The 27451-nt window shown below is 44.2% G+C and overlaps 1 protein-coding gene across 1 annotated transcript in view; it reads right to left on the bottom strand.

Moving 5' to 3' along the window:
* PFDN1 (prefoldin subunit 1) overlaps positions 1 to 26847 on the bottom strand; it is a 32537-nt gene extending 5690 nt beyond the window's left edge. The window contains exons 1-3 of the mRNA XM_055719074.1: positions 26656 to 26847; positions 26306 to 26472; positions 11305 to 11389 (exon numbers count right to left, since the gene is read on the bottom strand). Coding sequence (XP_055575049.1) covers positions 11305 to 11389; positions 26306 to 26472; positions 26656 to 26688 — 285 coding nt within the window. The 5' untranslated portion in view covers positions 26689 to 26847. The remainder of the gene's footprint in view (positions 1 to 11304; positions 11390 to 26305; positions 26473 to 26655) is intronic.
* Between the last annotated feature and the right edge of the window lie 604 nt (positions 26848 to 27451).

Genomic DNA, 27451 nt, shown 5'->3' with positions numbered 1-27451 from the left:
AGTTGCCTCTTCACATCACCTGCGTACAAAGCACAAGCTCTTGGAAGTAGCAGCTTGACTGGCCCCAGCCAGAGGCTATGTACAGCAGCGTCCATAAGCCATCCCTCACTGTTCATGGCTCTTCCTTGCATTTTGCTTGCTGTCACGGCCAACACTTGCTCTCTGACCAGCTCCACACTATTTGCTTTTGGCACCAGCTGTGGAAATACTAGATTTAATGCAAATATAATTACAGTTCACACCCCAAAGAAGAAAAGGACTTGTGGTTAACAGAGGTGGCCCATGGCCTTTTGACACGGTGGGAAATCACCTCCTGCTTGAGCCTCCCACCTCTGTTCCCACTGCATCACGCTGCTACTGAGTACTTCACTGGAGAAGCAGATGACGCACCCAGACCTTACATTCCTAGCAGATTAAAGAGCCAGCATTCACAGATTCCACAGCAAGAAAAAAAACGTATTAATCAGCTCCTCTCAGATGGGCTTTTGATGATCAAAGCAACATATTTCCCCCAGTACTGTGATTCATATGCCTCTGCCTTCAGAGAGAGCTGGTCAGCCACTGGCCAGACCTGTATGTCTGCAGAGCCTTGTTTAGAGCTGGTAGTTTGGCACAGTGTTTCACAGTGTGCATGCTGAATTCCAAAAGCCAAAACAGCACTTCTGCTCTCAAGGAAATCTATACACAGCAGCCACAGTTTATTCATGCTGCATATTATTCCTCATGCTCACAGGCGAATTTCTTGTTTTAAGTATTGGTTTCTCATTCAAAGTCTACTACTTTCACTCCTCAAATTCCACTAATTTCCTCACCTCAGCAAGAGAAAAAGAGCTTCAAGCCCTGACCCATGAACATAAATATATTTAAACCCATACAAAAACACTTCCATGGAAATTTAAGGATCTGGTATTGGAAGACACCTTCTCATCTCAGGTTTGTGGGTTTTTTGGTTTGTTTTTTTTTAAACTATTTTTTTTACAAACTTGTTTTACATCCAACTTGTGAGGATGAAAGAAGCTGGTAGGTTCCTTCCCAGAGGATATATCCTGCCCCATGGCTCGCAGCATGCATGGCTACCAGCTGCTGGCATCTCCCTCTCACACTTAAGCAGCTTCCATTGAGGAATGCTGCAGAGTCTTCAGGCATGATGCAGTACCTCAAATAGGAGGATACAACTCATCTTGTGACACCATCTCCATAAATCTGCTAGCCGAGAGCTTCTGCATCTCCCAAAGTTAACCCAGGGCATTTTTGGCATTCCTCATGGGCTCTGTGTGCACACTCTTGGGAAAGTGATCAGCAGATCCTGGGATAGAGCTAGGAACACATACTTGTCTGGGGAAGGATCTTCCCCTAGAGGAAAGCAAGCTGTGCTGCCTGCATGCTGGGGGCCAGGCAGCAGCAGCAGTGTGAGCTGCCCTCACTCTTGAGGCCACTGCTGCTGTTAGGGTGGTTGAAATTGCCCAAATCTCCCTTGCCTGAGGACAGCACATTGAGCCATTATCACATGCACTGTGGGCAAGGCAAACGTTTTGGTCAGCATGATATTACGGCAGATGATGCGCCTAGGACATGCACTCTGTTTAACAGGACTTCACTTGGAATCCATAAATGGGAAGGAGGTGGACCTGCTGAACAACACCCAACTGCTTCTGCTTCAGGAAAAACTGAAATAGCGGGCATCAGCCATGGGGCGAGGTGGCTCTGCAGGCAGTCCTACACCCTGATGTGTCCACCCAGCACTGGTCCTCACCCAGTGCAACACTGTGGCACATACACACATTGGGAATTACCATGCTACAGCAACCACCAAATATTTAGATACACTTCAAGACTTTCCAAGCAGAGTTACTGCTCTCAGGAAGCTGCCTAGAGTTTGCTCAAGAGTGAATAGGAAGTTTTGCTCAAGTGTAATAGGAAGGGAGCCCAGCTGGTTTCTGACGACAGCTGCTGACAGAAGCACGATGATGCGATTTACCTAAGAGAAGTGATGATTCAGATCCCTGGGTTTTCCCTTAGCCTCTCTTTCCACAAGGTAACGGGGACCCTCTGACACTTCAAAACCATCTGGATTAGAGTGGAGAAGAGAAGACATCAAGCATACAAGTGCACCTGCCAACTCAGCAGGATCTTTAGAAGAACCTGCCTAAAGAACTGCTAGTGCAAATCTACCTTCCTCATGTATTGATCTTAGCTACAGCAAAACCAGCAGGGCTTCCCTCATCACTATTGTAGCACCTTTAAACCCTGAGGAACATACACTGAAAAAGCTAATTTGGAAAAACACCTGCTGCTTTCCACACTTGGGTACCAAGGGACACCACCTTCAAGAGAAGAAGGGGCAACATAAGGGGCAGAAAAACCCACCCGCAGAGCAGCCTTTCTGTCCCCAAGCCCCAGGCCCACTGGGAGCACACTGCACAGAACCTGTCTCAGCCACAGGACAGCATTTTCACTAGAGGCGGAGACAGTTGCTCTCTGTGACCAGGAAATGACGCATTGTTCCAGTGAACTCCTGCACCCTAGCCTGATGGTAACTAGTACAAATGGAAGCCAACTGGGAACCTTCAGTAGGTGGCAGCAGAAATATATTATCAACCTAGAGGATTCCTTTAAGGACACCCCTTATTGGCAAAATTACTCATTTAGAGCAGTTTTCAGAAGTACACTGCTTCAGGTCAGACACTGCACTGGAACCAGGCTTATGACAGCAGAGTCAGGTCAAACACCAAGAACTTTGGGAGGTGGAAACTCACTCATATTCTGAAAATCCCCATGTTTTGCTTTGGCAGAAGTGTCCCTCACCTCTTGCAAAATGTATTAAGTTCCCTAATTTGGTGTTTTGGTTTCTGTGGTCCTGCAGAGTCAGTATGGCTCATTGGAACACCTCCTAGCAATATGACTTTTGCAAAATCATACCACACCTTTCATCTCTTGCAGTTCCGGCCAAACAAGGCCATTTTAAAAGAAAAATTACTTCCATAAATTTCAAACATTGAACAAATCAGCAACAAAAAGATGATGTAAACTCCCAACTAACCAGCATCCCCCCCTAATTCAGACATGCTTGAACTCTGCTGCCTTGCAGGCAGAAAGCAGCCACATCCCCGCCAGGAACACATTTACAGTTCAGAGGAGTGACCCGGGCAGTGGGCCAAGGGAAGTTGTGACTCCCCGCATACCTGGTGAGCAAGGTGTGGCTTTATAAAGCTGACTCAGGGCTGGGTCAGGTCTCCCACATGCAGGAGCATGCTTTCCAAATAATTATTTCCTGTTCTCTCTAGGTGAGATGGAGGAGATGGGGGCAGGATGGCGGTTTATCGGGCACAGATAATCCACCTCCCTGGAGCTGCTTGGCATAAAGGACAATGAGGAGCAACGGCATGGGCCTGGTGACTAAGGCAAGGACAGCAGCACTGGTTTTATGACTAACTATTACTCAAGCAAGGAGGAATTTGGAGAGGGACCCGCATCCAGCTCAGCTCATTGCTTTGGATACTTCTGCAGCCATAAGCACAAAGGAGAGCTTTGACAATGAATCAGACCCTGGTTTAAAATGGCAAAGACAGACTTCTCTACCAACTTTGTGTTAAAATGATTTCAGTGTAATCATAAAAGCAGCTTAATGCTAATCAGAAGAAACAAGCAACGTTTTCAGACCCAGATGACTAAATGTAGGCTCCTGGATGGACAAAACCATTCAGACGCAGCAGCAGAAGTGGCTTTTTATTAATGCATAATGTCCTTCACTTTCCCCTGAATTACAAAGGAATGCGAGCATACTGGCAAAGTTTGCTTGAAAAGCTTTTTCCATTAGTTTTTTTGGTTGTTGTTGGTTGGTTGCAGGGGGTTTGCGGGGTAGGGGGTGTCTGTTGGTTTGTGGTTGGTTTGTTTGGTTTTTTAATTGGAGCACCACCCCCCTACCCCAAAAAGTCTAGAACAAGTGCTGGCATACATTAATTTTGAAAGCATCTCTATAACTAGTTTGTAAAGGATTTAAAAGGAAGAAATCACCACCTATTTAATTATTCTCCTGCTTTTAAAATCTACAATTATCCACCTAAAAATAAAGGTAGAAACAGTGAAAACAGAGTCATCAAATTCCAGGTCTCCCTCCGTGAAGCCTTTGCCCTCTCAGCTAGTTTGTGTGCTTACTTTGCAGTCTGCAGTGCAGGGAAGACTAACAAAGACTTACTAATTAAGCAGTTGCTTGCAAAAATCTGGGAGTTTGAAAACCTGTTGCAGTGAATGATTGCTCCAAATGAAAGATCCAGCTTTGCAAATGCATACCCATACACATAGACATCATTCCACCAAAATCAGCACCACCCACAATGACTCTTAAAGAAAATGTGGTGAGATGTTAAAGTTTTTATAAGCCTCCCAGATCTAAACCAGTGGAAGACCCTTTCAGAGAGCTGGGAATCCCCTCTTAAATGTGATGATTTCAATCTTTCTACGCCTTAAGATTACAATGTCATGTTTTGCAATCAGTGACTTGTGCACTATTTAACATAGGACAAACTTCTTACACAATTTTCAAAGCAACACAATTTTCAAAGCAGAACACATTCTTATTTGATCTTTATCTAACAAATCTACCATAGGAACCAAACATCAAACGCAGTATTTAAAAAATACAACACCTTTCTTGTGATTACTTAAGAGCATTTGTTCCTTCTTAAAGCTGCAAGGTCCTAGTTGCACATGATCAACTTTCATATGTCTAGGATAAGAGATAATTAGACAAACAGCATAAAATACATATCAAGTTAGGCTGTAAGAATACAGTCCTTTTGCTATCCTCAGTTTTAACAAATGACAATAAGACAGACCACTAGGTTTTAAACATAAAGAAATAAGTTAACTCAGTGACTCATCACAGCCTTGAAAGCAAGTAATAAGGCCTGTTATTCATGTCACCATCAGCATAGTCAGTTTAGGAGACAAAAAGAATTAGAGCAGCGTTAGCTACGTCCCACTTCCTCCAGTATTTACTTTACATTTGTATGGCCCCTGTCCAATGTCAGAGGACTTCCCACGAAGACTGATTTTTGTCCTGACAGCGTTACTTTTATGACCATTAGACTCTCAGCCTTCTCACTATTTTATTATTTTAAAGCCTATTTTTCTCATTGCTCAGACTATTTTTCATTACAAAAATCAGGGATGACAATGCAGATTCTCCTCCTTGTAAGACAACCAGATCTATGGGGGGGGGGGGGGGGGGGGAAGTTAGCTTCAGCTACTGCCTTCTTCAAAACAAGCATCTCTGTGGAGGGCAGCCCATCACTGACAGCTCTGCCCATGCAGGCTGTGCTCTACTCTCCTACGGGAGTGCCTGTGGATGCTCCTGAGCTGACAGCAAGCTTAGGCAGGCAGCTGGACCACCTATATCCTCCAAAGCCAAGATAAGCCCCAGCTTTGCAGCCTGAAAAGCAGGAGCAAGCCCTGAGTGAAAACACGGACTCAGGTCTGGATGACAGAAGCCAACAAAGTCAAGATAAAACACATTTCCCAGGAATGTCACCAAGCCCAAATGTCCGTGCTCAGAAGGACCTGCCCAGACACCTGCAGGAGCCTCAGACACTCAAAGCCATGCAAGATGAAGACTACCACCTGGCCCGGTCCTCACAGGGGGCCTGATGAGGCTCTACAGCTCACTTTCACACCAATCTGTAATTTGTGGAGCTCCCACAGCTCTCTCCTAAAAGGTCCATGCAAGCCCAAATGTTAACCCTACATGTTAACTTCACTTCCATACTCCATCTGTCCCCACATCAGGTGTCCAGCCTCCCTCTAAAGCAAGCAGAGGGAGACCACCTCTAGGAACAAGCGACCCTCTGGAAGCACTGTCTTTCTCTTGACTGCGGAGAACACCTGGACTCCTGACTTGTAGATGGCCAGGGAGAGTTAATGAAAATCCAAGGTGTGATTCAGGGACAAGAGAAGAGAGGTATCACCACTCTGAACTCCCAAACACCAGATACTGTAAAGCTGGGCAGGGAAGAGAGAGAAAGTGAAATAAAGAGCACACACAAAAAAGCCCAAAAACCAACCCTAAACCACACCACCTTCCAGGACAAGCAGACTACTTCCCAGCATTGCCCCAAACCTGCAAACAATCTGTGCCAGAGGAGTTATGTACATGCTTGCAAACCTTGATTGCATCTGAGCCCCCAGGTTGCACGGATGGCTCTGGCTTGGCTTCTGTATGAACAACAGCAACAGAAGCACACCAGCCTTCCTTGGAGCAGACCAGGCCATAAAGCCAACAGGGCTGAAACCAAGCCAGGGGCTGACCTCGTCTCTGCACACGCTTAGAAACAAGGGGCACCTTCTGTGACAACATGTGTTTAAAATCATGTCCTCAGTAGGTGCATGCATGCCAGCAATGGCATGAGAGAACAGCACACTCATCCCAAGTAAAACCTGCTCCAGGCTAAAACACAGAGGGCTATTCTTAAGGCTTCCCCCCCCAAAGCAAACAGGAACATTCCTTATTTTCCCGTTTATTTAAAAAGCCCACCACACATTCCTGGGCACTGGCCTATCCTGAGCCAACCATAGGATGAGAACTTCTACACTGTAAATCCCCTAAAGAAATGGATCTAAGCTGGGGACGGCCTAACAATTGCTACCTTCTGATGGTCGCTTAGTGGTCTGCAAAGTGCACCGCAAATCTCAAGAGACTAGTTTTCACATCATTAAAGCCACCCTCAGAATTGGCCTCCACACCGATGGTTTCAGTGTAAAAAAATGAAGGGCTGTCCAGAGACCTGCCACAGAAGCACATCAGAGGCACACAGCCACGCCAAGCAGGTCTGTCCAAGCCATACCTGTGCAGAGAACATGAACTCCCAGGCTCCAGCACTTCCCTGCAGCCCCACCTCGCCTGCTTCAATCTTTGTTCCCACAGGGTACACAAACTGTTGTGGCAACCATTACAGACGCCCTGGTTGACTCATAGAGGTGGGCACCACCATTATGCCTCAGGGCTACAGCAAAGCCATTTTAAAGCTCCTAGAGAAAGATTAGAGAAACAGAAGCCACAGCATGAGCAAGTTTCCATCCCTGGCAGCACCAGGGAAGAAATCTGATGTTACCTGTGATGTCTGGTCACTATAAGGCATTGCAATGCAGTCATTTATTACCTTTACCAGGAAGGAGCCCTGCGACAACATCTAAGCCTTTAAACACGGAGCGCAGCAGTGTTTGACAGCAGCGTTCATTTCTGCACCATGAACAAGAGCAAAGAAGTTTTCTGTGTGGGATATTGGATATAATTGGACATGGCATTTTAGGGATCACACGAAGAATTTCTGAATTAGAAATCAAGCACTAAGGTATGGCTTTCCGGATCATATCTTCTACTCCAATCAGACAGAGAAGAAAACAACCAAGCCTTTATCCCCACAGCAGTAAACTTTCAGTCTCCCATACACGTATGAAAGAATTGTCTAGGAAACAAGCGCATAACAATGTTGTGGTCAGAGTTTAAACCCAAAATCCAGTTCAGCCAGAAAGAAGCAGGTTGCTTTTGCCCTTTTCATGAAGGAGCTAAATTCAGTGGCACACAGTAGACAGAGCTGCCCAGCAGAGCCTCCCCCTTATTTGTTATTTTTAGCAATTTAGTCTGACAACGCCTGACAACTAAACACGCTGAATATAGCGGGAGAGAAGGGGATTATCAGACGTTATCAGAGAAAACACACAGTGATAATCACTTTCTCCACCCCTAATGAAGAATCAATTTTCCATGTCTTTATAACATCATAGAGTTTGTTCTTTTTAAAATGCCACATTTAAAAACAGAATCCATCTAGCCCTACAGTGGAAACGGATAACACTTCCTGAAGCAAAGCATTGTTCCACCCCTCACATATCATGTTTCCTTAAAAACAAGGGAAGAAAAACATTACTTGGTTTTTCTCCTAATACTGCACAAACATTGCTGAGCTAAAAAGAGTTTGTGTTCATCCCTGTAGAATGCTTTCAAAATAGATTTAACATATAACCACTCGTACCATGACACACAACAAGAATTTGATAGTATCTGGACTGGAAAGATCTGATTGCTACTACTAAGCAGGACGCTTCCCATGCCACTATGTAAGTGAGCCTATGCCATCAATCTCTGCAAGATTCACACAGGTTTTTGTAAGCCTCACTGGCACAGACTTTAAGCAGGCATGTACATTTTGCCAGCAAGCCTGGGCAGTCTACTTGGATTCCAAAGGATTATATACAAGTTGTGAAGTTAAGAATGCTACATATGTACATACTCACATTCATACCTTAGCTTTAAGAAGAAGGGTAAAGCTACCTTGCTTTTTCTGCAGAGTAACTGAGAGGCTACACATTTGCCCCCTCCTACACATCCATACCACTCTGATGTTTTCAGGACACAGTTCCTCTCACTAAGTACACCCAATGTGTATTCCAGCCAAGCCTTATTTTCACAGCCTTGTACAAAGGCAGGTCTGGTTCTCCTTGCTGCTTGCCATGTGATGAGCAGCAGGGAGGATCAAACTAGCAGCATCAAATCAATTTTGTGATGCTACCTTGAAAAAGGCAACACACCACTGCCAACAGCAGAGGAACCCAAGTGAGAGGAGTGAGGGAAAGGGAACAACTGCAATCATGCATTGCAGTGGAGACTACCAGAGGAGGGGGAAAAGAAGCTTTCAAACCAGATGCAAAACCCCTCACTGTTTTCAAAGTTCACTCTGACAGCTGTAAACTTTGGAAACCCAGCTCATATCTCTGAAGCAGGTTAAAGCCCACATTTTCACAAATAGTCAGCACGCAGGAGCTCTCCTTGCTACACAGCTGGATGGATTTACAGAAGAGCTCAGAAGTGAGCCCAGCCCTCTGTGCTGCGCTCCTCTGCAAACAGCAGCAAGCTAGCAGCGAGAGCATTTCTGAAACCCAGGCTTGTATCAAAAACACACATTTCACAATACCTTGGCAACAGCATCCTAAAAGCAAGGCATAACTGTCTCAAGCTTGTGCTACATGAGTAACCAGATCAGCCACACCATACAGATACTGGAGGATTACTCTGACCAGCTTGATCTGGCTATGCAAATTGAGAAATGTGAGTAATTAACAAGGCAGTTAACAATGTAAGCTTTAAAATCCTTCCAGTCTTAATAACGGATGGATGGAAGTTTTAACCTATCTTGGTTTGATATTTATTTTACAATGGTGCAGTGGAAGCACAAGGTCACAAAGTTTCACATTCTTTCCTGCTTCTGTCACAACTTCTCTTCAGGACAGAAAAATCCCCTACTCCTATGATAAGTGCTCTCTGACCTGGACTCAGGTATTTCCCTTGAGATCTCAGCTTCCAGCATTGTCCCTCTAAGAGCTTGTCCTCTTCCATTGCAAATCCCAAGCTTAAGGAAAATCCTTTCTACAAAACTGCCAGCCAGCTGGAAGCAGAGTAGTTAAAAGATGGACCTGAATATTCACTTACAACAAACTGTGGAAAGTTTTGTCAATCTGAGCCCTACTATTCATAGTTACAAAGGAAAACCAACCCATGTGGCAACCACCTCTCCAATCCCACCATATTTTGGGACAGTCACTATTGCTGGGAAATTCAATTCAGTGGTCATAACCAGAGACTCAAGCAACAGGGAGTGATGAAGCAGAAAAACACATTTGCAAAGCAGCCAGAGCTGAGGCTTTGTGTAAGAATGGTAAAGGTTGTAATTTGGGGGGAATTCCATCCATTCTGCTGAACTCAGCAATCAGAAAGTTCAGGAGGTAAGATCATTCCCCACCAGGAACAGGAAGAAACTGAGATGCACAGCTGAAGGACACAGTAGCCAAAAAGCTGACCACAGCCCACTAGACCTGGCAGTAAGGGACCCAATGGGCTGTTTGTAAACAGAGGCAGTCAGCCACATTTCAATCACTTCCAAATGCAGACATGCTGCTATGATGTTCTCCAACCCCAATCACAGGGCTGTCTTTGCACAAAGCCACTGGCATCTGGGATGTCTCCAGAGTAGCCAGGATAGATACAATTGCTTTTATCACCTAATCATAAAAATGACTGTGTCTTGTCTGCATTAACATCACCTTAAATATATAGCATATCCATGAAGTACTTGTTTTCCCTGTGCAGAAAAAGTTCTCATGGCCAGAAAGGCAAAACACCTTAATATCTGGCACAGATACTGCACTCCAGGCAATGCAACACACACTGATGTGCTTGCCCTACTGCTCCCCAAGCAAGCTGAGTCTTAAGAAGGAATTAAAAAAAAAAAACCAACCAAAAAACCCTCTACTTCTGCTTTAGTGTAAATAGGAGACAACAGAGACAGAACTGCACAAGTCTGAGCACTGACTTCCTATTCCTCCTTGTCCCTACTAAGCTGGTCTCCACACTCACTTTCTCCAGCACACTAACAGATGAGATAACCAGCTTGACACAATTCAGTCTTTGCTTCCTTTGTCATTCCCCAAAACCCAAGGAACAGGGTTTTGTATTAGTTACATTTTAGGGACATCAAGAAAAAAAATCTATTAACAGCCTTGGAAAAGTACATTTTGAACTTCTCCAAGAACTGTAAGCCACTAGAAGATAGTCAAGACTCACTAGATAACTTGTTTAAACACTGTGAACTTGTGCTACTTTATATTTCCTAGATATTCTTCTCTGCCTTGAAAACTCCAACCAGATAAACATAAGAACACCATAACGTCAAAACAAAGTCCCATCTCCCCCTAGATCCAGTCCTCAACAGCAGCTACAAGTAGATGCCTAGAACAGAGTGTAAAGACAGGGTAGGCATATAAGGTACTTCCTCCTCATACTTTCCCAGCCTTCAGACATTTTTAGCTCAGGGACTTCCCGAGCAGGATGCCATTTCTACATATTTGGTAATTCTCGATGGAGTTCTCTCGCATGTACTTGTGCAATTGTCCTGAGCCAGTGTAAACTTTTAGTATCCACAGCACTGGTAAAGTTTCACATCACCTATCAGCTGCAAATAATCACACAAACATCCATTTGCTAGTTTTAAACCTTGCTCCTACTAATCTCATTTGAATCCCTCACCCCCAGTTTTCATATCAGGACACAGAGCAAACAATCAATCCCTGCTAGGATTGTAGATCTAGAAAAGAAACCAAGTAACATGAATTACCTGTAGGTTACTTGTAACAGATGCAGTGTTTCACCTAGTTACAATCCTTCAGAATGAAAAGTACCAGATAAAGACAAGGGATGTAGCATCTTGTTGACCTTCAAGGTTCTACTTTCATCATCATTACCTGCCAAAAACTTACCTCTAATTCCTTAATTTTCTCTTCAGCTATTCTCTGTTTTTCTAAGAGCTGATTATGAATCACTCCTTTAGACTGAAGAATAAACCTACAAGTGAAAAAGAAGAGACAAGATAACCACTGGATATTTACATCTGTTGTACACCTAGCCACACACCAAGTTACACTATGGTGACCTCTGCAAAGTATTCATCCTCAACCCATGCATTTTGGACAGAGGCAGAAAAAATTGCTATGATACCTCACACAAACCACCAGGCTGGCCTCAAAGGCTTGCTCACTAAATCTCACGTATGACTTGGGAGGAAGAGAATGGATACGCACATATCACCCTCTATCATTCACCGTCCCTGAATGATTTGAAAGCAATTCTTGCACACAGTTAGCAAGGGGAGTCTGTCATCACATTCCCTTCAAAAGGATCTAAATCAGTTGATGGCATATAGTCAGGGAAGCCTCTCACAAGTAAAAGCAACTCACAACCATTTTAGTGGTCACAACCTAAACAAACCTGCACAACAAACCCAAAGCTCTCTACAGAGAAAGGCTGAGAGAGTTGTCATTGTTCAAACTGGAGAAGAGAAGGCTTCAGGGAGACCTTAACTGCAGCTTTTCAATACATAGAAGGGGCTTCTCAGAAAGATGGAGAGAGACTTTTTACCCAGGACTGTCATGACAGGACAAGGACCACTGGTTTTAAACTGCAAAAGGGCAGGTTAGATTGGACATAAGGAAGAAATGTTTTACAATGAGGGTGGCAAGACACTGGAACAGGTTGCCCAGAGAAGTTGTGGATGCTCTGTCCTTGGAAGTGTTCAAAGTCAGGCTGGACAGGGCTTTGAGCCCATGGAAGATGTGCCCGCCCACAGCGGGGGAGCTGGACTGGATGACCTGTGAAGGTCCCTTCCAAACCAAACCATTCTGTGACTTGCTGATACAAAAACAGGTGCTTCCACCAGAAACACAGAGCCATGACAAACTTGCCTTTACTTGAGCTTTCACAGCTCCCACTGTCCAGGGCTTTGCTTTCTAACACACACTCTCACTGAGCTCTAAACTCCCATGCTTTCTACATTCACAATGTTCTTTTGTGGGGTGGGAAATGGTTATTTTCCATTGAAATTGCAACCCCTGATTTCTACTTCTTCTGTTTTTTTAATTGCCAAAGGGATTTGAAAGATACATCCATAACATCTCAGTCACAGCAATCCAGCTTGCCAGCATGCAAAAAGATTTGCACAGAAGAGCCTCTGAAGGAGCACCAACATCCAAACCAGCTCCCCAGCATGTGGCACTGGGATACGACAAAGAGGTAAAGGACAACTAAGTTCAAATGAATTTTAGGAACCCTCCACGGTTGTTTTTCAGCCTTCCAGACATAAAGAATGTACAAGCCGCAGATTTGGCCCTTCCTTACTTAGAAAGTCCCCCAGGGGATTTAGAAGGAGCCTCCACAGGTCATACCAATGAGGTCAAGGTCTCCCTCCAGCACCAACTAGGGTCAATGTCTTCCTGCCAGGTGACAAGAGCTCATGCTTGAACAGTTAAAATGAGCAGCTCTAATCAAGGCAGAATCAGAGCGCATTCCCTGTCCCCTACAGAAAAGTCTGAAATCAGTTTGTAGTGCCATCTCCCATGACAGATGACATTATTAACAAGTTTGTTCAGTGCCTGGGAAACACAAATGCGGATCTGCCACTTGGCTTGAAACCCAGCATCCTCTGCATCAGCAATGCAACAGCCAAAAGGAAAACTACCTGCCACATGCATTCCTGAAATGCATAGGAGCAGAACTGCAGTTAATTATAACAGGTTTCCAATTAAAACTCTCTTCAGTGCTGCTATTAACTGCACTTAGCAATTGCCTCCTCCTCCTCTTTCCACTTCTCTCCCCTGTCCAACTTCACCTCCCCTTTTCTACAGTAACTTCTGCTTTATCTTTCACATTGCATTTTTCTTGAATTTCTCCTTGTTTCTTCCCAGTCTCAGCTCATGCTTATTACTGGTGTCATATTTGTTCTATATCTGCTCCTGTTCTTTACAACACAGCTCACTCATACTTTCTTTGTCCCTCCCCCTCAATCCTCCCTTCCCATTAGATGCACGCACAATCTACTTTTTCATGTTTTCAGGTTGCAGCAGCGTTAAAATAAAATATGGGTTTTGCTCAGTCTTGTGAAAATCAAGTCCACGACCACCCTTCTAGGAAAGAGAAGTCATTTACATTGCTATTAGATGCAAAGCCTGGATCCAGCCAGAAAGGAGGCATTTTTCAGGATCACCAGCAACCACATAATTGTGATGCTTTTACCTTGAGCCTACAATACCAGAAGAAACAAACATTAGCCTTCACACACATACACCCTGTAGATTTTGGGGTGAAGACTAAAATTTTGCCTTGCTTCTGCCATTAGTGAAAAATCAAAGCTGCAAAATACCCTCAATAAACAAAGCCATCAGTCCTTTCCCAAGTCACAGCTTCCCTGAGCCTGTGTGTGTATATGAACATTTCCTTAATTATTTCCATTTTTTGTGGGGGCAGCAAAGGAGAAGAGAATGCCTTCCCATTTGCTTCCCAAAACTGTATAGCAAAATTGATCATTTTGGTTTCACTGATGCTCCTGGCCTAAGAAACAAAGTTAAACACCAATACAGCTTGATCAATTTTTCCCGTGCTGCAGCTGAGAAGGTTCCTGCTGCACTGCAGGCACTAAGCAATCCCAGCTGGCTGAGAACCACTATGGGCACTAAAACCTTTGAACAAACAAGCGGCTGACTTCACTTCTATTCTGCAAATGTCAACAGCAGTCATCAGGGAAAATATCTTCCCTCCCACCCTCCTGCAATGCACTGGCAGACATGCGACAGCAAATTAAAATTGGATGAACGAAGTTAGCACTGACAAGACTTATGTGGGCAGCTGGGCATAAACACAACCACCCCAATTTTATTTGCCATCAAGTAGTGGGCTGGAACCTATATGCATTCACACACTGGCTCAGAAGCAGATCAAATGTCCCTGACTTGGCCAGCAGCATCCTTCAGAAGGTCTCCACCAGTACCAGCTTTGAACCACTCATTTTAATTCCCTGCTGCAAGACCATTGAGCCCTCAGCCTAAAGGATGCACAGGCACTGCTGTGTAAGCTGTTAAAAGCCAGTTTTTTGAAAGCTGAAACTATAAATCCACATACACAGTTAATTATTTAAATCTGTGGCTTCACTTTCCAACATAGGGACTCAAAAAACTCATCAGTGTTTTAGCTTCTGGCTTGGAATACACATATTATGGAGATCTTGGCCAAAGATTTTACCTCAAGAAATAATGTGGTTTATGGCAGCACCTGAAAAAAGCAGAAGCTTGTTCTGCTCACCAGGTAAGAGGTGCTGCAGGGCACTTGTAATAAACCAGAGTTTAAATTTAATCAGGATTTCATTCTTCCAATTACCCTAAGTAAAACACCAGCTTGATGGTATTTTTTTTTTCTCACCAAGCTGGAGAAATAGGGCAGTGTCATTCTGCCACCTGGTTTTAGTTAAATGTGGTTATTTTATTTATGAATTTTTAAGCTTGTGAAAGAACCATGAGAGATTCTGAGGACTTGGTTCTTCCCTGAGTGAGACTGTGAATGAGCCTTTCAAACACATGAACTTCATTCACTGCCTGGAGGTACACCACCAGCTGAGAACTGGTCCCACATTAGAGTCACCACATCACAGAGCTGAGAAGCCACTTTCTGTTCTGTGACATTGAGCTTGGCAGATGACAGAACTAACACCAACTCCTTGGTGCAGATCAGCACTGAAGAACTACCTCCACAGACTGCTCTGCTGGAGTCCACCACAGGATACTCCCAGCTCCAAGAGTTAGTACATTAAAACGGGATGGCTTTTAAGTATTGATAGTCCACAAAAGACAAGCAGCAAACCAAATCCTCTTCCTGGTAAGTTCACTTGTGTCCGTCTTCTCCCAATGAAGTGTCACAGCACACACTAATAGATCTGTCAAAAACAACACCTACACTATCAAAAATGACACAATGGTTCAGAAAAATGTTCAGCACCACAGTGGCAATTACAAAGCTTATTAACAATCACCTCCTCAGACAGGAACATTTTCACTGTTGTTAAATAACACCAGAAATATCTGGGTCAGAACAGACAAGTTCACCACATCTCAGCTGGTCACCCATTTCAAAGGGAAAGGCTAGTAAAAACAGAGCAGGATTTGCCCTATTCCAGATACTTAGATATTTTTCCATGTCCATACATAAAGGTCAAAACTCAGAACAAAACAAAGAAAATTAGAAAAAAAGCTACAACAGAGGCAGGGTTCTCAAGGCCAGCAACATTCAGCCAAACCTACGCTGCCAACAAGAGCAGCTCTGTAATAGAGTGAAGTGTTTATGAATTGGCTGTACCTATGTGCTCCAGTCTCCTGGTGACTGCTGGTTCTCAAGTGCAATACAAGGAACAAAAATAGAGCACAAAGGAACTGAAAGAGAAACCTCACTCTAAATATTCCCACTTGTTTCTATTTTCCTCCCTCTGCTAGCTCCACATCAGGACTTTTGTTTCCCTAAGGCAGAGAAAGTGGTTTATACTCTCAAACTTATTGCTTGTTTCCTTCTGAAGGGATCTCTTACCCCTTCCCAATTATACATTTCTAGATATGATGCCCATTTGTTCAGTGTTTATACAGCACTCCCTTATGCCCTGGTCAAAATGGTCTTCAGGCTCTACTCAAGCTGGTCAGCAATGCTGTCAACTTCATAATCTGTCTGCTCCTTTGTGTCAAACGTACACACCCACAAAGTGATGTTTGTACAGTGTAAGTAATTCCATAACTCAGTCTGTTTGCACCAAAATGTACTGTTTACTTGACTTTTAAGACTTAATATTAAATACTGAAAGATCTGCCTCTTAACGCATGAGGTTATGGAGATGTTTGTGCAGCACATGCCACTCTTCATTACGACATACAAGTCATTAAATTTAAAGGAGGAGTACCAGTGATGCTCATAGTTAAGGTTTTCCATTAAGAACTCATATTCAATTACTTGCAACTGCAACCAACTTCAGCCTTTACGTCTGAAACTTTCAGTGGCAGGCATCTGTCCCAGACATGAACACTGTTTCCTTTTCTTGTTCTGGTTAGGAAACATGGTCCAGGTGTTTCTCCTGCACAGCTTGCCAGTGCAAGAGGCTGTTCATAATAACGTATCAAAACCAAGAGGGAAGGAGCCACACAGCAGGCCATGGGGCTCCCTCCTGCCAGTCTGCAAAGGAACTCTTCCCACTTGGGTCCACACAGATCACTGCAAGAATCTGCATAGGGTACCAGGGGAAGCCTTACCTTTTCTCCTGCCCAGTACTGATATATACTCCTCTGCCTAATTTCAGAGACAGACAATTTTAAAGGTAGGAACATTCCAGTGCTATTTTGCCCGAATACTGATGAATGACAGATCTAAAAAGTCCATTCATCTTGGCTCCCAGTTCACACAAAGGGTCATCATAATTTCAGCTTTACAGCTCCCGTTGCATTTGGGGAACTCTCCAAAAACTTAAGATACTGAAAAGAAAATGATCAACTTTGTACAAAGTCATAACACCATTTTAACATGTTTATTGTATTTCTAAGAAAACTAACATGCTGTGCTATAACACAGCACAGTCCTTTACATAGAATATCCTGCTCCTTGAAACCAAGCGTCTTCATTAGACTACTCCATAAGAAAAGTGGGCTAAGCCCAGTCATGCCCTTATCTATTTAAAGATGTTTTTTAATTCTGAACTTGCACTGCTGTTCAAGCTTTGAGCATACTCAGTAGAGGATTATTGCATTTCAAGTCCTGTTCAAAGCCAATGGAAGAGAGGCTTCCAACAAGCTGATCCCAAGCAATCTAGCTTGATTAAACAGGTGCCAGCTGTGCGCAATTGCAAGCACCCAGTAGTTCCACTCTCCTAGGGTCTGCTTATGCTTCTATAAATGATTCCCTACGCAGTTCATAACAGGCGCTGCTTATATCCCAGCGAATTCCAGTTTTAGTCATCCTAGATGAATTACCCAGTTCCAAACAAGACAAGGAAGCAATATTAAAAAAAAAAAAAAAAAAAGGGAAAAGCATGCCTAATTATAGTTTGTGCTGCCACCCTTCATGTCTAAGGGTTTCACATTTTTCAGTCTGATTTTGAATTTCCCATTCAACAGATCATATGCCTTCACTAGAGCTGTTCAGAAACAGATGGAGTTGAAACTTTTCCTATGTTTGCTTTTATTTTAGTGGTCAATCATCTCACTGGGTCACTCTTGATATAGCTAAACCTAACTATTCCTGCCTCCTCCTGACCAAAGCAGCACATACCTTAAAGCAAAAACAAATCCTGCAGCTTATATTGGGAGGATTATATATGAACACATTCCAAGAGCAGCAATTTATAGTTCATGTGTCATTTTACTACTGCAATCAGAGAGGTGGATACACACCAAGGAGCTGTTTGGGAAGGAGACATCAGTTGAAGCACGCTGGCAGCATCTCGGGTGGGCAGCAGAACCTGTGCAAACTCAGCCTGACATCACTAGAGCACACACAGAGGCCTGGATTAGCAGTACTGGAAGCAGTCCAAATCAAGTCCTATGTAGGCCACAACAAGGGTAACTTTTACTCAGATGATCATTTGTAAGCCATAAACCTATTTACTTTAAGGAGCTAAAGGAAGAGAACAGAAAGTGCCACACTGTTTGCTTCCTCAAACCTCTCCATGGACTGGCCCAGCATGTCCATCCCACCCTGCTGAGGGGCAATAGGGTTTGTTCTACACTTCAGGCCATGTTTACATTGAGTTTTCACTTTTTTTTTTTAATCTGTCAATAGCTACAGCATATTACATTACCTCAAGCCAAGATAGTAACACAGCTTGCAAACAGCAGTTTTTGCATTGCCAGACACTTAACTAGATGGTAGATTTATACCATTGTTCATGCTTGGTTCTTTAAAAAAAGAAAGCTGGAATATACCTCTAAGTGTGTATTAAATATAGCACAACCCAAAATAAAAAAATAGTGCTGTGGTCTGCTTTTAAAGAACACTGATTCTTTTTGAAGGCTCAATTGAAACAGATGGAATTTAAAAAATAATTAAATAAAAAAAAAGAAAGCAAATGCCTCCTCTATACCACACAGGAATTAGTAACATTTGAGATTCAAACCATATGGGGAAAACAGTGCAAACATGACTGCAGTTCATGTAGATGAAACCTTTGTGAGTAATTTTTCCTCACTATATCCCTGGTTTAGTAGTTTTACCTTCTAATTTTGCTTTAATGTAATTTTTTAGCATGTATCAATGATGACCTGTAGCTTGTTTAAACACAGGAAACTCCAATGACTACAGCATGCCTACTAGCAGATGCACTTCAAATAATTTTTTTCCAGTCTAGGTTGTACCATATTTGAAAGTTACAAGCAGCAGAAAACAGAAACCATTTTTCCAATAATGGGAAGTCAAAATCCATTTCCAAAGTCTCCTGTATTTTTAAGAATTTCCCACAAATTCCTAATGAAGAACAATAAAAAAAAAAAAAAAAACCCAAAACCCACACACACACACCGCCCCACAACATCAAATGAACACACACCTAGGGAAACACAAACAAACAACCGTTGGGTGTGAACACCTTGGTCAACCAATCCTAAACTAAATAATTTTCTTCTCTAAAAAAGGTTTTTTTATTGCTAAATCTTCTGTGATCAGAAAGGTGAACTTTACAGTAGTAAATGAAGTGACATGGAGATAGCGCTATACTCTGACAAGCAAACTTACGTTTACCCTTCACTAAGAACCTATACAAGGAAAAAAAAAATATATAAAATCAGGATACACATATTTTGAAAAGAAAATCCATCCACAGTTGCAAGAAAAATTAAAATAAAATAATGCTTTGTGCCTTGTCCAGGAAAAGAACTCTGAAGTCCTAAGTGAGGAACAAGACTCAACTATGAGCTTGTGGTTGTTCAATAGCAAAGCCTTGGCTTTTGCATATCACAAATCCTGCTACAACAAAGCATCAAAGAAAGCAATATAGCAAACATCACAGAAGTGGATGTAAAGATAACACAGTCAAAAGATTTCAAGCATAAGACTGGTACAGAGGTATTTCTGGATGCTAGAGTTAAATTAGCTAGCACTAAAATGATCACACTGTTGTTTCCTGATCAGTAAGAACAAACTTTAGAATCAGCATTTGTGGACTGAAAAGGCTCGATGGTGCTTTGGAAAATTGCTTCTCATAAAGCCTGATAATTTATTATTTTTTTCTAAACTGGCTGAAATATTCTGTTAATTCAGCAAATAGTTTTGGAGAAAACAAAACTAAAAATTCAAGACAGCTGTTGTAGCATTCCCGAGTTCAGCACTTCGGTTATTGCATCTCTGTATTAAACTTGTGTAAAATAGAGATCTCATCCCACAGAATTGGTTTCCTCTTATTTTACTTCAGTTTTTTAATGTAGGGGTCATGAATTAACCCTCCTGCTTTCACACTTTGAACATGCGGCTAGGTCAGAGGATGCTTGGACCTAGACTTCTCATTTGTATTAAGGCTGTTACAAGTAAAATTTAAATATTTTGTTGACATACACGTATGAGACCAGAAACTGATGCTGGGCACCTCCATCCAACAGCTGCGAACCCTGAGTGTTGGGTACCTCATGTCACACCCTGCCCCGCTGGCTAGATATCCATTGACATCACACCTGGAAGGGCATTCCCAAGCCAGACAAGGATATGACAGGGACTTTCCCAGTACTACTTTAGTCCAGTGATTTGGCCATTCTCCTCTGCCACAGGAAAGCCAAATTTAAGTGCTCAGGCTAAACCAGAGAATCAGCCCTATATTCTGAAAGAAGTGCCCTAGAACTCCATATTTCCCCAGGGACCTGGACCTTTGATTCCAATATTTCCTTTAGGAAATGGGGGGGGGAAGACTCAAAATACATTGCTTTAAATCCACTAAATATTGAAATATCGGGAAGTTCCTTGCTGTTTCAGAATATCAGAGTGACATTTTAAGTGCCTGGACAACTTCAGAAATAAGACAGTCATGTTCCATGATTTTTTTGCAAAGTCATCTGGCACAGCAAGCTACAAAAGCAGGAGCAGTTCAAGCTCCCCAAAACATTTAATACTTGTTTCAGCATGTAACCAAAGAGAACTCTGTAGCACTGAAGCAAAAGATGAGTTGCATTTGCAGGAGACCCCAGATTTCCTCCTTCTGGAGGGAGGGACAAAACAAAGGTACCTTACTACAGCCTTCTCTCCCCACAACAGTCTGACCTCCAAACTGCTGCCCTGCAAGTGCAAGACCTCTTGAAGGCTCTGGCATTTGTATGACAGCACATTGCCTGTGGATGACAACAGAGCAGACTGTCTCTCCTAGCAACAACAGCAGTCTGCATGAGTAGTCTGTGTCTGTTCTGACCCGCATCTTCTCAGTTTCGATTTCATCTCCTTTACATTTACCCAGGTAGCTCCTTCCTCTGTGTTAACTAGCAAACAGGCAGGGAAGAAGTCAGGGATAAAGAAAAGACAAATGGAACAGGTTTGTTTGAATGTCATGGTCTTAGTCCTAAAGAGTTAAATGTCTCCAAGCATCAACTAAAAGCTGTATGGTAATCTGCTATCACAATGCCCATGGAGTAGATGAGGGAACTATAACCAAGAGGTTTATTTCAAGTAGGGCTAAGTAAAACATCTATTTTTTAAATTCAACTATTATTCTTATTTTAAGACCCTTTTTTCTGCTGCTTATACATTTGACAAACACTGACTTATCAGATGCATCCACTCTACACCAGTTCTCTGTCCAAAGCTGATTTTTTAAAGAAATACAGCTGTTTCCTGGAACTTGGCAGATCTACACCTTGCCTGCAAGCCATGGAAATCTCTTCTCTGAAGAGATCTTGCATGGAGAAATTATGCAGAGCAGCAGGGCAGGAGAGCTATAACTGGACCAAGATATCCAAGAGATACAAATGAGCAGCCCAGGGCAGCTGGAATAAGATTGAGAACTAAGTGGGGGAAGGGCAGGAGGGAGATGTTTCAGAAATCAGAAGATGGCAAGTTGGAAAAGGAACCTGTGCCCAAGAGAACAAGCTCCCTTTCTTATCTGGAACAGAATCCAGGAGTCCAGACTCCCAGCAGTTTACCACAAAGCTCACTGACTAGCTGTGCTCCTCTCAACCTCCTGATCAGCCAGGAAGAGGATGACAACCAACTGCTGCCCCTTACTTCACTGCTCAAATCAAAGGCACCTGTACAGACTACTACTGCATTATCCCGGCATGCATCTTTTTGATTTTTGCTTTCTGTGACAGTTCTCTGAAAAGATCTTTATAGGCCCACACACACATAACACTGTTGAAGAGCATTGTTCAGGCTGCAACAAAAGAGAGTAGTTCAAAATCAAGAAAAAGCTGAAATGAAAACTAACTGGGTGATGGGAAACCTTATGGCTTATGCACTTGTCATGCCACATAGCCTTTGGTTCCTCACATACCATCTCCCAACAATCTTGTTCAACATACAGCATAAACAGTGGTCAAGTACCAAGCAGTAGACAGAAATTTTGTTTTCTTTGCAGTTCAATGCCTGATTGTACTGACTAGACACACCAGACATTGTGGAAAATAAAATCTTCCCTTTTTCAACAGCTAGACAGAGGAGCTTCAAGTTTACAAACTACATATTGGCCAGAGGCTGACAGCAACACGCTTGTCCCTGGGATTCATTTAAGTATTGCAGCACCTGTCAGCTTCCCAGCAGCTGGACTTCAGCACTGAACTCTGCACCACAAAGCCTTACCCAAGGAGATGGACAACAGAGAAGCCACTCCAATTTCAGAGACCAGACTATACTTAGTAACTGAACCATACAGACTAAACTTTGTATGTCCCTCAGTTCTTTGTGAGTTTTTTGAAATGTCACTGGGAAGCACAATGCAGTTACCATATTCTGCAGTGATCTATACTGGTAGAATTGAACGCCAATCTCATACACACAGAGAGAAAGTAAAAATGCAGGTACAACAGCTGTATGCAGTAGTGATTGATGTCTTCAGGGGTCCGAGGAAAGAGCTTACAGTGATTTATGATGTCTCATTTTCAAACAAAACCAAGAATCACAGTACAAGCAGGAATACTTTTAAGTCCCAGGAATGATCAAAAGTGTTTAATCCTCTCTCAGGTTTCACTTGTGTATGATTCCGAACTGCTCTTAACAAAAAAAAAAAAAAAAAAAAAGAGTCAAAATGATATTATTACAGCTGTCCCCATAAAATTCTAGAGTCACACAAAGTCATTTTATAGGGACAGCTGTAATAATTACTATAATTGCAGAAAACCTTGAACACAAATTTATGCTATATTATTTGCTTGATTTTTACGTTCTTATTTTATTTTTCAAGTGTTCTCCCATCTGTTGTAGAAGTAAACTGATGATAAAGCAAAATCAAAGCAAAACTGACTATCTATTTTGGCATGGCATGAAAAGCTGCAGTGCTTTCTTCACTGTGCCTAGCACAAGTGCCGAACATTTTTATTCTGTAAATAAGGATCTCATCCAGGTTATAAGTTAAAAGAATGTAAAGGGAAAGGTCTGAAATATTCAGACAGAATTCTGAAGCTTAAACTTTCAGCATAGTTTTCAAAGCAATATGATGATATCAGTTCACAAATAGCTTAAGCAGAAGTCCAGCACAGTGGTAGTTGTCTCAGGCTACGTAACAGGCCTTTCAAAAGAGTATGAAGTAACAGAACTGAAATGTATTTGGCAAGATGCCACCATTCAGATGATATCTCAGCCTCACGGATACATACAGTACACTGTAATTCATCATCTCATACTATGTGACACTGACATTTCTTGTGTCAAACCAAAAATAGCTATAGCAAAAGTAAATTGAGCCCCACATGTAAAGGCCAGTAAGGCCTCCATACATTATACACACTACAATGTTTAAAAATAAAAAAAAGGACCAAGCTGAGGAATGAAAAATGGACTTTCACATCTACCAGTGCAGGGAAAGCCTGTCAGGAAGGAAAGAGGCTCAAGACAGGGGTTCAGAGAACAAAAACTGCACAACTCCTTTCCAAGTAGTGCAGAAGCAAGTACCAAACTAGGCAGATTTCCTCCCAGGATGCAGCACATCACCACAGTTAATCAAGCCTTCAAATTCCACAAAGACCTGGAGTATCTTACCCCATGGATGTGTATGTACTAGCCCTCTGCACACACCCCAAACCACCAAAGCTAGAGAAAAACCAGAGAAACTATCAGAAGCTGTATTCTAAGTAGCAGCTTAAATGACATAAAGAAGAAAAATAGAAGGAGGAGGGGGAAAGAAAGTTGAGCGCAGGAATAGGAGCGCAAAACTTACTTCAACTAATTTAGCTATCCCAGAAAGCTGTCAGAAGAGCACCAATAATAGGAGTTAACACTGATGCAGACCTCCACCATTTCTGGATAACTGAAACCCACTAGACCTCTAACATTTGCATGCTAGACTATGCAAAGGAAATTGAGACATCAAATATCACTTTGGTGGCTGAACTCCCACATCTGTGCAAGCCAATGAAGCCAACACATGAAAAAATCTGTAATTCTACTTCAAAGAACATGGCTTATATGTCCAGCAGAACCATAATGACCACCTCCTTTGGTGTCCAGTGGAACACAAGATGCTAGGCTGCCCTTGAATTTTAACTCCTCCTCACGGGCTGCTTTAGCCTGCTTTGCTAAAAGCCCAGATTGCAGCAGTAAATTCTCTGCTAAGGCTCAAGGAAGATCCTCATGTCCTTGGTGCATGTTCTCCATGCTAGGCAGTGACACAGATCATAACGGAGCATTACTGCCAACTGGTAAGGAAGCCTTCAGACCCATGGCCAGAACAGGCAGAGCTCACAAAAATATCATGCCGAGCTAAGGTTGGGGGGTGTGGGAAGAGGGAATGAGTAGCATTCAGAAGAGCACTCTTAATCTATATTTGCACAGCAGCTAGTACAACAAAGCCCATTAAGAGTTCAGCTTTTAAATACTATCATAATGCAAATATTTTTCTGATGGCACCTCTGACATCCCTGAGAAGCGAGAGCTGCCTGCCATACCTAAGCCATCCTGTTTGCTCATGGAAAGGTAAGCAAAAGACGACTCCCCAGAAGATTGTCACTCCCACAGCTGCTGCACACAGAGAAAGTGTAAATGGTTTAGGACACAAAGAAGGTAAGCAACTCCTACTCCTACGTGGAAGGCAGAAGCAGAAAGCAGGACAATGCATTTCAGGCAGTGTGGAAACATCATCTGCTACCCACATCTGATTCATGAGCAGGATTACTTTATGATAAAGACCAATACACTCACATTCTTGAGGGAATTCTCCATATAGGAGAATTATTCTATACTTTCAGATTTTAAAAAAGCTTTTAAAAAACCTGTTGACCACAGAATTATCTTCTACTCTTTGTCTGTCTGCTCTGTGACAAAACCAAACAGAAAAAAAAGCCTTATGAGTCATCTCATGACTACTCCAAACAAAAATATTTGCTACACCTACAGCCCGCCTGGATCAAATCAGTCACCTCTTGCAAGGGACCAAAATCTATCTCCTTGTAAGATACCTGTCACTAGCATCCCCATACAAACCCAGCATTTAATTCACCTACATGGAAAACTTTATTTACTGGGAGCCAAGAAGGGGACTCTGTCACTCTGAACACCTCCATCAGCCTGAAAACCTGCAGCAAAGGGCAAACTGCAAACCACTGCTGGCTTCCCAGTCCTGCCACCTCCCTACAACTCAGTCTGGAGATTGCATGGTCTGATGGATCAGGGCACTTGTAGTCTGACCTAGCTCACTGCTCAGCCCTGCAATCATCCACTTTGACTTGAAGAAGGTGGGGTAAACACAGGGTGCAGAAGAGGTCGATACAATCACCCCTCCTTTTGGCAGCAGTCAGAGCAGATTCAGTGTTTCACAAAACCACATCCCAAGCTGAGCAGAGTCATCACTGTTGTCCAACACACAAGGGAAAAATCAAATCAGAAACACAGAAATCTAGTGTAATATTTATCAAGTAAGCATGTGTTTCAGATTTGAAACCACTTTGTACAGTCTTCCATCAGAGGCTGCTGAAGTCAAATGAAAGTGTGTTGCAGAAGGTAATCAAAACATGTTAGCTCTGGTTTAAGGTGTTTCTTTTGACAGCCATCCAACAGATGGAAGCAGGTCCTTAAGAGTGCACTGGGACTACCCATATGAGCTTTATACTCACTTCCAATGGTTTAAAAAATGCAGGCAATACCTGTTAAATCCATTCCCTGGCATGATATTGCAAAGGTCATTTCTGTAGAACTTTTGTGCAAGCAAAGCCCTGAGCACGTGAACTGTGCACAGGGATTTTTTAAGGAGTCTGATGCAAACTACATTGGAAATGACTGAAGCTGGACTGATTTTTAAGAGCCTTGTCACAAATGCTGTTTGTCATTAGAAAGCTGCTCTGCTAGTCTAGATTACAAACTTCTCAGAGGTACCAGACGAGACCATCATGGCCAGGAGCACAGCCAGCCAGCATGCAAAACAACACAACGCCAGTAGCATTTGTAACAGTCCTCCTTCACAGCAGCTGGTAGCTAACGCCAAAAGATAAAACCCAGTAAGTCTTGCTGCATTGCCAGGCAGATTGCTGGAATTCAAAATTAAAGCCAACGAAACAAATGAACATGCTGAGAGAAAGCTGGCACTTTCTTTGTAAAGGGAAGAACCTCCTGCCCAGGGCAACAGCCTAGAGGCCTCTTACACACAAAGGCTGGGGTGGGTGGGGGTCTCCCTGTGCACGGGGCCACAGTCACTGCCGCACTCTGCTACAGAAGCCAGGTATGCCTAAGCACGGGGTCAGCCGTGCTTGACACAGCAAGGAAGCCCCGGCCAGAGACCAGGCAGGTACTCACATCCTCCCCACGCCCTCGTACATGCGGGTCTCGTCCACCAGCATCATGACCTCCGTGTCAGTGAGGTGGGCGTGCTTCTTCGTCTTGCTCAGCTGCTCGATCTGGATGTCGGCCAGCTTCACCTTCTGCTGCGTGTCTATCACCTTGGCCTGCAGCTCGGTGAAGGCCTGGGGGGGGAAAGCAGCGGCAGTGAGGGGTGACTGTAACAGGCCACGGCCCGCCGGCCCTGAGCTGCTGAGGCCGGACAGCGGGGCGAGAACTGTCTCTGGGCTGCAGGGAAGGGGGGACACTGGACAGCCACCGCCGAGGACACGAAGAGGACACGCCGCCCGCCACGGAGGGGATTGTACCTTCTTCAGCTCCAGGTCCACGGGTGCCGCCATCTTGCCGCCGCAGAGCGCCTGCGCGGTGTGCTGCTGCGCACGCGCCAGGGCGGGACGCGGGCGCCGTCCCCTCCGCGGCGCCGCGCCAGGGGGTCTCCCCACGCGAGGGGGGCGCCTGGCGGGGCCGCTGGGTCTCCTCGCGTGGCCGGGGCACCCGGTTGCGATGGGCGGGACGAGGCCTCCCCGTGGGCCGGTCCCGCGTCCCAGCGCAGCCACCTCAGCGGGAGGCGGCGCCGCGCGGGGGACGAGGCGAGGCCCGTCTGAGGGGGGTGCGCCCAGGCCGAAGCCGGGGGGAGCCCAGCGGGCTCGGCCGGGCCCGGGGGCGGCTCAGGCTCCTGCGCAGCCCTGAGGCGCCGCTGGCGACCTCCTGAGCTCGGTGGGGCCCAGCCGTGGGGGCGCCCGCCCGGCCCGGTCGCCCGCGCTGGCGGAGCGCTGCCAGGCGTTGGGGGCGCGGGGGACACCCCTGCCGCCTCCCTACCCCCCAGCACCCACAGCAGGGCCCGCTGCTGGCCGCAGGAGAGGGCCCCGGAGTCGGAGCACCAGGACAGCCCAAAAGGCAGTAACGGGTGCTTCAAGCGGGGCCGGAGTGGTGATTGTTAATGTCTGGTGCCTCCCCTCCCAGACCTGCAGGTGTGCTGGGGCTGGGGGGGCTGGGTGCCTCGGGCCCGGTGAAGCACCAAGGGGTGGCCAAAGTGGCGGTGTGCCCACCAGGCAGGGTACCGAGCTGGGCTCAGAGGGGCCTGGGGGCTTTTGACTGCCTGCT

The sequence above is a fragment of the Falco cherrug genome, chromosome 8 (assembly GCF_023634085.1).
Source record: "Falco cherrug isolate bFalChe1 chromosome 8, bFalChe1.pri, whole genome shotgun sequence".
Classification (NCBI taxonomy): Eukaryota; Metazoa; Chordata; class Aves; order Falconiformes; family Falconidae; genus Falco; species Falco cherrug.
The sequence above is the reverse complement of the archived record's forward strand: the minus strand, read 5'-3'. Positions and strand labels throughout refer to the sequence as shown.